At 42.3% G+C, this 14,563-nt stretch overlaps 2 protein-coding genes across 2 annotated transcripts in view; both read right to left on the bottom strand.

Moving 5' to 3' along the window:
• Positions 1-2,126: 2,126 nt before the first annotated feature.
• LOC139463692 (nascent polypeptide-associated complex subunit alpha, muscle-specific form-like) lies at positions 2,127-5,365 on the bottom strand. Its single transcript, XM_071244948.1, has 3 exons — positions 5,300-5,365; positions 2,886-4,112; positions 2,127-2,153 (listed from the first exon to the last, which is right to left on the bottom strand). The coding sequence occupies exons 1-3, from the start codon at positions 5,363-5,365 to the stop codon at positions 2,127-2,129; spliced, it is 1,320 nt and encodes a 439-aa protein (XP_071101049.1).
• Positions 5,366-10,816: 5,451 nt separating this feature from the next.
• LOC139464061 (voltage-gated delayed rectifier potassium channel KCNH8-like) overlaps positions 10,817-14,563 on the bottom strand; it is a 275,229-nt gene continuing 271,482 nt past the window's right edge. Inside the window, exon 15 of the mRNA XM_071245603.1 lies at positions 10,817-14,270. Coding sequence (XP_071101704.1) covers positions 13,498-14,270 — 773 coding nt within the window. The 3' untranslated portion in view covers positions 10,817-13,497. The remainder of the gene's footprint in view (positions 14,271-14,563) is intronic.

Raw genomic sequence — 14,563 nt, 5'->3', positions numbered from 1 at the left:
TTACTGTTCATCAATAACATAAGCTAGTGCATCAGCATGTCCTGTACAATTCCCAGTGTTCTTAAAAAGTCACCATTTTGTTCATACAATATTAACCTGTTTACGATGACAGTTTTTCGGACAATAGTTTACCACTGTTTGGAAACAATATCTGGTTTTAAAAGTAACATCATTAAAGGTTGTCATCAAGAGATACTCAAAGGCTGGAAGATCTGAAGTAACACATGGCCTGAATATATTACAATGGAATTCACTTTGAGTACTTGACATCGTGTTATATAAGTATATCCTACCAGATTACAGCAGGACAATGCAAGCAGAAGCAGAGCTTGGAATTAACAATCAATGGCCACCTTTGAAGTATTGCCTCAAAATTACCAAATTGAAACAAATACAATTGGAACCTCAAGGTGAGTCTTCGATTGTTTATATCTGTTGCTAGGCGACCTGGGTGCAGGTGGGTTACTGAGCAGGAACACATTTGATACAGAGGTGTAGAGACGACCCTGGATGTACATTGTGACAATTCAGTAGATAACGAGTGCATGTTGGTAGATAACTGTAGATGTCAGTCGACAACACAGGTATCTGTTGGTAGATATCACCTGTGTATGGTGCTTAGGTCTATGGATGGACCAGCACTGGTTGGGTTAACTACACATAAGTAGAAAGAAAACCTTGACATTCATTTCATCATTTTGTCCTTCTAGAACATTGAAACATCAGTGCTGTGGATATGGATTAATTTTCGTGGATTCAAACTTGGTCTGGGAAGTGACAGAAACTTTAGTGCAAGATATTTTCAGAAAGCCTTATATTCTTTGCATGCATGAGTTTAGTGTGTAATGAATTGGCCGAGGCATCCAGGAACATGAGGCAGGCAATGAGGATAGTGAGTGAGTGAGTTGGGTTTAATGCCAGTTTAAACAGTGTTTTTTTTGTATATCACAAGGTGCTAAATAAGGGAGGCCCTAAATAGCATAGAGGTTTGCCGGCATATCATGGAAGGTTTTCCAACCAGTATGCATTAAGTATATATTGTAGATCTCCATGTAAACAAGTTTTCAATTAGACAGTTATGGACAGAAATTGCAGTGCAAGAGTTGAATGAGAACATGTCATCTGATTTTCACATTTCAGTGATCTCATGTTTGGAGTAATTTATTGTTTTCTACATAAATCTTGATTTTATCAATCAACAATCATGACACCATCACAAAGAATAATAACCAGGTCATTGAAAAATACATTTCAATGTAACAAACAAATATATCACACTGTGCCAAAACATAAGGGTTTGCAAATGTAAATAAACTATAACTCAAGTAAACAAACAAGGTAAGAGACTAGACAGATGACACATGATATGACTGGTGTCTGTCTAGGTGATGGTGACTTAAGGATGCACTACCAAGGATTCTTCCAGGTGGACACAACTTGGTTTGTTTTACGGGTTCAGAGTTCAGTTGTGCTGTTTGTTTGTTGTGTAACACCCCACTCAGCAATATGTCAGCTGCCGGTATATGACGCGGGTCTGTTAATAAGCAAGTCTGGACCAGACAATCCAGTGAATGGTATTAGGAACATCGATCTGCGCAATTGGGATATGATGAATGCATCAACCAAGTCAGTGAGCCTGACCAACCGATTGGTCACCTCTTACAACAAGCATTTGTTGACCAAGACCAATTCTAACCATGATCTTCACTGGAGCGAGTGTGCTGTGTATTATGACTCACTGTATTGTAAAGAAAATCTACTACTACTACCACTGTATATTTTGGGTTGTTTTCTTGATTCTTGTACCTGTTGTACGACAGACGATGGCTGCTTGTTCAGGTCCTCCGATGGGATGTTAAGGAGGGGGGCGTCTTCAGTTGCAGGTACTCACATCTTCCCGTGGCAAGCGTGTCCACTAGCCTACATCAAAGCCTACTTTCTACCCTTGCCATATCAAGGCAACTTTTTGGGGTTCGACCCTGGCACCACCTCGCGTGGATCACGAGTTGTGCCCCTTGTAATGAAAACACGATATCCAATCAGATCGCTGTTCTTATCTCGTATAGCTTCAAAAAGATGGGGGACTATTATAGGCGACAACCTCGTCGAACAGATAACAAAAACATTCACAATTTCATCCAATCGTTGGGGGGCTTAAAAGATGAAAAAGACATGTTCATGTCAACAAAGACAGGCAGCGGTAAATCATTTCCATACGAAAGTGTACCAGTCGTGGATTTTGATTATGTGCGATAGTCCAATTAATATTTAGCAGAGGAATGTGGGCTTGATGTGGCTAGGGTGGAAACAAGACTTTGGTAAAAAGTCTGGTAGACGCTCTTGCCTCGGGAGGATGAAGTACACATGACTGAATTTGTTCAAGACCTAACCTATTGCAGATAGTATTTAAAGGAATATAACACTGCACATCCGTAGCGAAACTTAAAGTGATAGGAAAAATGAGTATGTAAACGAGATTGGTGGGATGATATAATTTGTTCTCCTGAGTTGTCAGTTATGTACTGAGTGGAGCCTTAGGATCATTGACTCGGTACAAACTTTTAGTATTTTGGTACCAGAGATTTTGAATTGCAAGTATACTGATGGCTTAAAATAAGGGAACACATCTATAGACATTGTTGCAGCTGTAGTGAGATGGGTTTAATGCCACTTTGCAGCTGTTTGTCAGTAGATATGTACATGTGTAAATAGTATGAAATATCTCAGTATCTCCAACAAAAGTTGAGTGGTAGTATTTGTAGTCAAAACTGTTTATCAGTACCTAACATTGATAAATGCAGAAACCTAAAATAGACATACACCACAACATAAATATGTAAAATTGAAACATTAGAAACAGTTGTACTGACAATACAACGTCCTACTATATACACGGAGTAGCACCATGGAAATACTTCATCTGAATGGCGGAGCCTGGAGAGGGTAGGGCTCCATGGAGGGGCTCCAAGTGGGGAGGGTAGAGCTCCAAGTGGAGAGTTGTAGGGCTCCAAGTGGAGAGTTGTAGGGCTCCAAGTGGAGAGGGGAGGGCTCCATGTGGAGTGTTGTAGGGCTCCAAGTGGAGAGTTGTAGGGCTCCAAGTGGAGAGGGGAGGGATCTATGTTGAGTGTTGTAGGGCTCCAAGTGGAGAGTTGTAGGGCTCCAAGTGGGGAGGGTAGAGCTCCAAGTGGAGAGTTGTAGGGCTCCAAGTGGAGAGTTGTAGGGCTCCAAGTGGGGAGGGGAGGGATCCATGTTGAGTGTTGTAGGGCTCCAAGTGGAGAGGGTAGAGCTCCAAGTGGAGAGTTGTAGGGCTCCAAGTGGAGTGTTGTAGGGCTCCAAGTGGGGAGGGAAGAGCTCCAAGTAGGGAGGGTAGAGCTCCAAGTGGAGTGTTGTAGGGCTCCAAGTGGGGAGGGTAGGGCTCCAAGTGGGGAGGGTAGAGCTCCAAGTAGGGAGGGTAGGGCTCCAAGTGGGGAAGGTAGAGCCCCAAGTGGAGTGTTGTAGGGCTCCAAGTGGGGTAGAGCTCCAAGTGGAGTGTTGTAGGGCTCCAAGTGGGGAGGGGAGGGCTCCAAGTGGGTAGGGTAGAGCTCCAAGTGGGGAGGGTAGGGATCCATGTGGAGTGTTGTAGGGCTCCAAGTGGGGAGGGTAGGGTTCCAAGTGGAGTGTTGTAGGGCTCCAAGTGGGGAGGGAAGAGCTCCAAGTAGGGAGGTTAGGGCTCCAAGTGGGGAGGGAAGAGCTCCAAGTAGGGAGGTTAGGGCTCCAAGTGGGGAGGGAAGAGCTCCAAGTGGGGAGGTTAGGGCTCCAAGTGGGGAGGGAAGAGCTCCAAGTAGGGAGGTTAGGGCTCCAAGTGGGGAGGGTAGGGATCCATTTGGAGTATTGTAGGGCTCCAAGTGGGGAGGGTAGGGATCCATGTGGAGTGTTGTAGGGCTCCAAGTGGGGAGGGGAGGGCTCCAAGTGGGGTGGGTAGGGATCCAAGTGGAGTGTTGTAGGGCTCCAAGTGGGGAGGGTAGGGCTCCAAGTGGGGAGGGTAGAGCTCCAAGTGGGGAGTTGTAGGGCTCCAAGTGGGGAGGGTAGAGCTCCAAGTGGGGAGGGTAGGGCTCCAAGTGGGGAGGGAAGAGCTCCAAGTAGGGAGGTTAGGGCTCCAAGTGGGGAGGGTAGGGATCCATGTGGAGTATTGTAGGGCTCCAAGTGGGGAGGGTAGGGATCCATGTGGAGTGTTGTAGGGCTCCAAGTGGGGAGGGGAGGGCTCCAAGTGGGGTGGGTAGGGATCCAAGTGGAGTGTTGTAGGGCACCAAGTGGGGAGGGTAGGGCTAGATGTGGAGTGGGTAGGGCTAGATGTGGAGTGGGTAGGGCTCCAAGTGGGGAGGGGAGGGCTCCTAGTGGAGTGTTGTAGGGCTCCAAGTGGGGTGGGTAGGGTAGGGCTAGATGTGGAGTGGGTAGGGCTCCAAGTGGGGAGGGTAGGGCTCCAAGTGGAGTGTTGTAGGGCACCAAGTGGGGCGGGTAGGGCTCCAAGTGGAGTGTTGTAGGGCACCAAGTGGGGAGGGTAGGGCTCCAAGTGGGGAGGGTAGGGCTCCATGTGGAGTGTTGTAGGGCTCCAAGTGGGGTGGGTAGGGTAGGGCTAGATGTGGAGTGGGTAGGGCTCCAAGTGGGGAGGGTAGGGCTCCAAGTGGAGTGTTGTAGGGCACCAAGTGGGGCGGGTAGGGCTCCAAGTGGAGTGTTGTAGGGCACCAAGTGGGGAGGGTAGGGCTAGATGTGGAGTGGGTAGGGCTCCAAGTGGGGAGGGTGAGGCTCCAAGTGGGGTGCCGTGGGATTGGTGCGAAGGGGGCTGTAGAATGTCTTTAGGGAGTGTGTCTGTGGAGTGTCTGTAGTGTGAAGATCACTGTACAGCATCTGTAGAGTGTGTGTAGAACATCTGTAGTGTTGTTGAGAGAGTCTGTATAGCGTCTGTAGTGTTTCTGTAGAGTGTAGATCACTGTAGAGTGTCTGTAGTGTTTCTGTAGAGTGTAGATCACTTTAGAGTTTGTGTACAGAGTCTGTATAGCGTCTGTTGTGTTTCTGTAGAGTGTCTGTAGTGTTTCTGTAGAGTGTAGATCACTGTAAAGCGTCTGTAGTGTTTCTGTAGAGTGTAGAGCATCTGTAGAGAGTCTTTCGTAGTTCACTGTAGAGCGTCTGTAGAACGTCTGTATTGTGTCTGTAGAGTGTTTGTAGTGTGTCTGTGGAGTGTAGATCCCTGTTGAGCGTGTTCTCCGTGGGCAGCACCTGCCCTCCGCCAGCCCTGCCATGCAAGAAACGGGACAAACATTACCCAGGGGTCAAATGTCACCACAACATAGTTGCCAACACTCAGGAACAACTTGGAAAACAGTGCCATTAATAACCATAAACAGATATTTCTAAACATAATACTTTAAATTAAAACAGTATTTCCTAAAAAACAAAACTATTAAATAAATACTGTTTCAAAATGACTGTTAATGAAGATGCCATTCAGAAGAGGTGTCATGCTTGAAAGTGACCTCTGCACAAGGGATGAAACTCACTTATCCAGACTGTTTGTTCATTTATCCAGACAGAGTTGTTTTCATATCCATGGCAAAGTGGATCCTTGGCATGAAGCATGTTGTTAGCAGTGACCTGTCTACCTGTGACTCTGTTGTAGCTGGAAGACAAAGTGACACCAGTTGGTGCTCGTACTACCAACCACTGGTTGTCTGCAACAGGCAGGATGTCACTGGACAGGCTGTCATGCTGATGTTGTAATAGTGTTGCCTATGGCCCATAACCCTTTAGACTTGGTCAGGTTCTTGAGAGTGACTTCAGCTATTAATCCAGTAAGTAACTGAGCCAAAATGAGGAGTGAGTGAGGTTCGGTCTTAACATCACCTTAACACTATTTCATTTACATGCCTGTGAATCAGTTTCATGTGAGGGGTCTTAGTTGACAACTTTGGTGAATCAAAATGCAGGGTGCTGACAAACCAAGAATAAAACTCAAAACCCACAATCATAGGATCATGGTAAGCAACCCTGCACAGTGAATTGCTTCAGTGTCATCTGAACCGAAGTAGATATAGTTGACATATAGTAATGCATGAGATTGAATAGCCTGTTTCCCTGGACATAGGATGGTAACAGGTACATGGACATAGGATGGTAACAGGGACATGGACATAGGATGGTAACATGGACATAGGATGGTAACAGGTACATGGACATAGGATGGTAACATGGACATAGGATGGTAACAGGGACATGGACATAGGATGGTAACAGGATAGTAATGATGGTAACAGGATAGTAGCGCTGGTAACAGGATAGTTAGGATGGTAACAGGATAGTAGCGATGGTAACAGGATGTATCAGGCATTGTTATTATCTGGAAAAACTGGAGACTACTTAGTGTGCAGAAAATGGATTTCTAAAGACATATTTATGACCAATTGGTATCATTTTACCTTTATTATTGACCACAAAATGTTTCTTTCTATTTAACCAGGTGGTCCCATGGACAGGAAGTCTAGGTTCAGGGCCGTCACATGTCTCTATAGAACAACTGTTAAAACAAACAATAAAAGCCTCTACGAATAATAAATGGAAATGGCTGTTCCAGCACATGGACATGGTGGCATCTCTGATACTGTAAGGTAGCCAGAAGGCAACTGCTACTTTTAGGTTTTCAGTGTTGAGTGAGTGAGGTAACCGTTTCCTCACTGCCCTTGTGTTGTTGAGTATAATGATAGTTTATATTCTGGCATACCATGTTAGGACCACATACACGAGTACTTTCGACAATAGTCACGTATATCTGACAGGGAGATAACTCTCGTCCTTTATGTACCATGTAAGGACCACATACACAAGTACTTTTGACAATAGTCACGTATATCTGACAGGGAGATAACTCTCATCCTTTATGTACCATGTAAGGACCACATACACAAGTACTTTTGACAATAGTCACGTACATCTGACAGGGAGATAACTCTCATCCTTTAAGTACCATGTAAGGACCACATACACAAGTACTTTCGACAGTAGGCACGTATATCTGACAGGGAGATAACTCTCATCTTTTATGTACCATGTTAGGACCACATACACAAGTACTTTTGACAATAGTCACGTACATCTGACAGGGAGATAACTCTCATCCTTTAAGTACCATGTAAGGACCACATACACAAGTACTTTCGACAATAGGCACGTATATCTGACAGGGAGATAACTCTCATCTTTTATGTTCATGCTTCAGTACTCATGTATGATGTGCCAAGTCATCCATGGCTGGAAGCACTCATAAAATCTCATATGCTAACAATTTAGTCCACTGACTCTTTCATTATTACTTCAAGCCCAAAACTTTATCTCTCTCAAATTTATTTGACATGATCAACAAGTGGGAAAGATAAGTTAGATATTACTTTCAAAACTGTGACATCATTAATGACTTACAGTAACCATGACAACATTTTATAAATCCAAATGGACCTGACATCTAACATCAAAGAAGAACAAGATGAAGTGAAATGTTCCCACACACATTCATAACATCTTTATGACACATCTCCAAATTTTGAAAACATCCTATTTTCCAAAACACATAGAAAGTTTACTAGGTTGAGTATTTGAAAGTGAGTATTTCTTGTACTGTGTGTTAACGTATACACTTGTACTGTGCTGACGTATACACTTGTACTGTGTGTTGACGTACACACTTGTACTGTGTGTTGACATTTACACTTGTACTGTGTGTTGACGTATACACTTGTACTGTGTTGACATATACACTTGTACTGTGTGTTGACCTATACACTTGTACTGTGTTGACGTATACACTTGTACTGTGTGCTGACGAATACACTTGTACTGTGTGTTGACGTATATACACTTGTACTGTGTGTTGACGTACACACTTGTACTGTGTGTTGACGTATACACTTGTACTGTGTGTTGACGAAAAAACACTTGTACTGTGTGTTGACATATACACTTGTACTGTGTTGACGTATGCACTTGTACTGTGTGTTGACGTATACACTTGTACTGTGTGTTAACGTATACACTTGTACTGTGTGTTGACGTATCCACTTGTACTGTGTGTTGACGTACACACTTGTACTGTGTGTTGACGGATACACTTGTACTGTGTGTTGACGTATACACTTGTACTGTGTGTTGACGTATGCACTTGTACTGTGTGTTGACGTATACACTTGTACTGTGTTGACGTATACACTTGTACTGTGTGTTGACGAATACACTTGTAATGTGTGTTGACGTATATACACTTGTACTGTGTGTTGACGTACACACTTGTACTGTGTGTTGACGTATACACTTGTACTGTGTGTTGACGTATACACTTGTACTGCGTGTTGACGTATACACTTGTACTGTGTGTTAACGTATACACTTGTACTGTGTGTTGACCTATACACTTGTACTGTGTGTTGACGTACACACTTGTACTGTGTGTTGACGTATACACTTGTACTGTGTGTTGACGAAAACACTTGTACTGTGTGTTGACGTATACACTTGTACTGTGTGTTGACGTACACACTTGTACTGTGTGTTGACATACACACTTGTACTGTGTGTTGACGTATACACTTGTACTGTGTGTTGACATATACACTTGTACTGTGTGTTGACGTATACACTTGTACTGTGTGTTGACATATACACTTGTACTGTGTGTTAACGTATACACTTGTACTGTGTGTTAACGTATACACTTGTACTGTGTGTTGACGTATCCACTTGTACTGTGTGTTGACGTACACACTTGTACTGTGTGTTGACGGATACACTTGTACTGTGTGTTGACGTATCCACTTGTACTGTGTGTTGACGTATCCACTTGTACTGTGTTGACGTATACACTTGTACTGTGTGTTGACGTACACACTTGTACTGTGTGTTGACGTATATACACTTGTACTGTGTGTTGACGAAAACACTTGTACTGTGTGTTGACGTATACACTTGTACTGTGTGTTGACGTATACACTTGTACTGTGTGTTGATGTATACACTTGTACTGTGTGTTGACGTACACATTTGTACTGTGTGTTGACCTATACACTTGTACTGTGTGTTAACGTATACACTTGTACTGTGTGTTGACGAATACACTTGTACTGTGTGTTGACGTATATACACTTGTACTGTGTGTTGACGTACACACTTGTACTGTGTGTTGACGTATACACTTGTACTGTGTGTTGACGAAAACACTTGTACTGTGTGTTGACATATACACTTGTACTGTGTGTTGACGTATACACTTGTACTGTGTGTTGACGTATACACTTGTACTGTTTTTTGACATATACACTTGTACTGTGTGTTGACGTACACACTTGTACTGTGTGTTGACATATACACTTGTACTGTATGTTGACGTATACACTTGTACTGTGTGTTGACGTACACACTTGTACTGTGTGTTGACATACACACTTGTACTGTGTGTTGACGTATACACTTGTACTGTGTGTTGACGTATACACTTGTACTGTGTGTTGACGTATACACTTGTACTGTGTGTTAACGTATACACTTGTACTGTGTGTTGATGTGTGTTGACGTATCCACTTGTACTGTGTGTTGACGTACACACTTGTACTGTGTGTTGACGGATACACTTGTACTGTGTGTTGACGTATACACTTGTACTGTGTGTTGACGTATCCACTTGTACTGTGTTGACGTATACACTTGTACTGTGTGTTGACGAATACACTTGTACTGTGTGTTGACGTATATACACTTGGACTGTGTGTTGACGTACACACTTGTACTGTGTGTTGACGTATACACTTGTACTGTGTGTTGACGAAAACACTTGTACTGTGTGTTGACATATACACTTGTACTGTGTGTTGACGTATACACTTGTACTGTGTGTTGACGTATACACTTGTACTGTGTGTTGACGTATACACTTGTACTGTGTGTTGACGTATACACTTGTACTGTGTGTTGACATACACACTTGTACTGTGTGTTGACGTATACACTTGTACTGTGTGTTGACATATACACTTGTACTGTGTGTTGACGGATACACTTGTACTGTGTGTTGACGTATACACTTGTACTGTGTGTTGACGAAAACACTTGTACTGTGTGTTGACATATACACTTGTACTGTGTGTTGACGTATACACTTGTACTGTGTGTTGACGTATCCACTTGTACTGTGTGTTGACGTATACACTTGTACTGTGTGTTGACATATACACTTGTACTGTGTGTTGACGGATACACTTGTACTGTGTGTTGACGTATATACACTTGTACTGTGTGTTGACGTATACACTTGTACTGAGTGTTGACGTATACACTTGTACTGTGTGTTGACGTATACACTTGTACTGTGTGTTGACGTATACACTTGTACTGTGTGTTGACGTATCCACTTGTACTGTGTGTTGACGTATACACTTGTACTGTGTGTTGACGTATACACTTGTACTGTGTGTTGACGTATACACTTGTACTGTGTGTTGACGTATACACTTGTACTGTGTGTTGACGTATACACTTGTACTGTGTGTTGACGTATACACTTGTACTGTGTGTTGACGTATACACTTGTACTGTGTGTTGACGTATACACTTGTACTGTGTGTTGACGTATACACTTGTACTGTGTTGATGTCTACACTTGTACTGTGTGTTGGCGTACACACTTGTACTGTGTGTTGACGTATACACTTGTACTGAGTGTTGACGTATACACTTGTACTGAGTGTTGACATACACACTGGGCGCACTGGATGTATTTACAAAAAGAAAGAAAAAAAGACTGTCATGTTCCTTTATTTTGGACCAAATATTTTAAAATAGAAATTTGTTGTTCAGTAAAGTAATTGTTTGATTCACAACCTTATAGCATTAAGCATACCAAGTAAACAGTGCAAGTTGTAAGTATTAGCTAATGAATCAACTAGTTTGTTAAGCTTGTAAAAAGAACTTGGAAATTTGAAATTCAATACTGTAACATATTGGACATGTTTGATGGAGGTTTTACACCGGGTTACTTTAGTCTACTCGTGTGAGTGAGTGAGTGAGTGAGTGAGTTGGGTTTAACGCCACCTTGAACAGTTTTCCAGGAATATCACGGCGTGTCAGCTTAATGCTGGAGGAAAGCCTGAAGTGATGCAGGTTACAGATGTTTACCACATTGTTGAATCCTAAGAGCAGGGGTATGGTGCTGACAAACCTAGAAACATAATCTCAAAACAACAATCATAGGTTTTTTGCATGCCCAAGGGACACAACTCTGTACAGTGAATTGCGTTGCCTTAGAGACTGGACCACCTGAAGCCCCCTCACCCTCAATATTTGTGTTACGCCTTGACAAGACCCATCACAGCAGGAGTCAGAGCACATTTAGCACAGGATCAGGTAATGGTCAGTTTAGTCAATTAGTTTCCTGGAAGATAGTGTGGAAAAGTGGTTTAGTGTTCTCAGCAGTGCTGGTCAAAGGGGGTCTGTATGCCATACTATCTGTCAAACAAATCACAAGTGTCCATGGTTTTCAAAATAGAAAAATGAATAATTAAAGGTTAATAATTTTGACACATAATCTGAAACGAATTTTGCAAGATCCCAAATTAAAGGGTAGGACGGTTGTATTTTAATACTGTGCAGAGCCTAACCTGAGTCGTCTGTCGGACAAGCCGTGACCACTGGGCCAGCACAAGGTGTCAGGGGAGATGAGAAGTATTAATGTAGGTAGGTACATGTTTCGGTGGAATGGTCTAGGGTCTAGGATTGTAATATTTGACATGGAGAGGACAGAGCATGCAGTCACTGCAGATTTAACAAGCATGATTAACTTTCATAAACACACAAAAAATATGACACATCTCTGACTTGATTTTTCTAAAGAATTATGGAGAAAAAACTTGAAATCCTTTAGTTGTGACATCACAGTAATAACAGCACACAATGCTGCTTGTCGACTCATCTGTCATCTGCCATACACATAAACATGTGTTGAATTATCATAATGAAAACTGTAATGGAAGTGATATTGTAAAACCTCCTAAATGAGGTCTTCTGATGAGTATTTCATGAAGTGTGAACACCTCTAATATGAGGTCTTCTGACGAGTATTTAATGAAAAGTGAAACACCTCTGATGTGAGGTCTTATGATGAGTATTTAATGAAGTGTGGAACACCTCTGATTTGAGGTCTTATGTTGACTATTTCATGAAGCAAACTGGCATACTCATGCTAAATACATTCAAAGTTCAAACAAACTGTGATGAATGCCAAGCTGAAGATTAACAGTAACACTATCCATCACAAAAACCTCATCTGGGACACGAACAGTCAAGTAAGTATACAACAAATTCAATATGGCAAACAATCATCTACAACATGGCCTGACTACTGATATGCCCAGCAGTGTAACCAACAATATTGTTCATGCTGATGGCAGTGTTGTATAGACAGACCCACCTGTATACAAACAAGGCTGACACAGTTTCCTACCTTATGTTTTTTTCAATCTTCTTATGTAGACATTAGGTTCTGTTAGGCCAGATTTTTTTTCTTCTCTTTTTTGGTTATGGATTTTGGGGCCAAAAGTTTGGGTCCGTCGGTCGAAAAATTATAAAAAACATTTTCCAATTTCAAATATTTTTTGTAATTTCCTAAAAGGTTAAGTAGGTAGGAAAAAACAAAGAAAACTAGTGGGACCGGGTGTTTTCTAGATACAATCTCAACAGGTTTAAATTATAGTATTTTCACTCATTTATTTATATTGACAGCGGCAGTAAATGAAATTGTCTTTTTTCCGTTTTACTTATTTCTGGTCGGTGGAATAAAAAACCCATCTGCTTTTCCTTTTTATATTATTTGTTTACAATTATTTATTTTTTACGGATTCCTAAACAAAGTTTTAAAAACAGTCTGGCCTTACAACTTAAATTATGTTTGGTTTTGTGCTAAATTAAATTACCATCATACAGTTTCCTACTCTGGGTGAAAGGTTTATAAAGTCGTCCCTTCTTGTGCAGACAAGCTCTAGAGTTGTATTACATGTATGATAAGCTGTCGTACACAAAGTCTCAGCTGAAGGTCTGCTTAGGATTAACCATTCAATAAAGAGATAGAGGGTCTATTGGAATTTTTCCATATCACGTAAAATGATACGAAGACAGGGAAATCTGACAGTGCATCTTTACATACTTCTTCGTAAAAGTCAACACATCTAGGATCATCTAGAAGCCTGACCTTGAGATAAGGATTTTCAGCATTAGAACATGAACAATAAGAATGAAGTGCCAATTGGAATAACAGTGTCGTTCATATTTAATATCTTCATAATCTCCCGGCATTATGCAACATCGTAACTGTGTCTTGTAGAACGTCTCTCTCTTCAGTGACAGTCAGAATCAAAGATGAAATTCTAACAATGAGGCTGGAAATGTGAGCGCAAACAGGACTGATCTAGACACAGAACCTCAACTCACAATGTATCACAGTTCAGTTGTCTCAAGTGAATCATCTTCAGGACTGACAAATATTTTTGTTTTAGGCTCTGTGAGTTCGTTGACAAAGTTAAACACTGCCTCTGATTGGCTGGGAGGAGCTGCTGATGCCACGCCCTTTTTGCCATCAAGTTCAGCAAAGTCTCTCCTCTCCTGCAAACCAGGACTCGGCGTTGACCCTCCTGTTTCTGATGGACACTGAAAACTGTCTTTAGAAGCACTAGTTGAAGGTCGAAGTTCATGTAAAGTGTCATTTTTTCGATAATTTGGATCTGAAAATGGTAGCCCTAGTTTTTGTTTGGCTGCAATGTTTAAAGCATCATCAGGTCTCTTATGCCTCAATGACCTGATTGATAATGCATCCACATTTCCCCCTTTGCCACCATGAGTTACCTCCCCTGGGCTGTTCCCATGAACACTGGAGGCCGGGGAGAGTGAGGACCGCCCAGGGTGGCAATGGGGTATACTGTCACTGTAACTATTATGGCGTGACCCCACCTGCGCTGTTAACGATGAAGCGTCTGTGTCAGGTGAATGGCCGTAAGAAAAATGATGCCTTCCAAATGGTGAAGGTGACTCAGAGGGCATTGACAGTGAGTTGATAGCTTTCAGTATATAGTCCACATTTTGACTGATAGTTTTGACCTCGCGAGACATGGTGTCAATGCGGTGTTCTAGTGTCTCGACAGCGTTCCTTGTTCCTTCCATCTCTACCTGCAGACTGTGAACAAGGACTGCCTCCTGAGATCGCTGGCTCGACACTGGCAAAGCAAGAGGTGACATCGTTATTGGAATGACGAACACAGCTCTACATGGAAAATATTTATCGCCATTTTTTAATTTTCCTTGTGATACTGCAGGTAATGAGTGAAGGGGCATGTATGTGCGTGCGTGCGTGCATGCTTGCGTTTTATGTATGTATGTATGTGTGGATGTGCGTGCGTGCATGTATATATGTCACAGTATATTACCTATCATTTTTATTTACACCAATATTGATGATAACTTCTGGTTTATTGCATAAAGGACGTTCGATGTAGATTCTTACCCCGTC

This window comes from Haliotis cracherodii, unplaced genomic scaffold (assembly GCF_022045235.1).
Source record: "Haliotis cracherodii isolate W230 unplaced genomic scaffold, xgHalCrac1.p SCAF_16, whole genome shotgun sequence".
Taxonomy (NCBI): Eukaryota; Metazoa; Mollusca; class Gastropoda; order Lepetellida; family Haliotidae; genus Haliotis; species Haliotis cracherodii.
The sequence above is the reverse complement of the archived record's forward strand: the minus strand, read 5'-3'. Positions and strand labels throughout refer to the sequence as shown.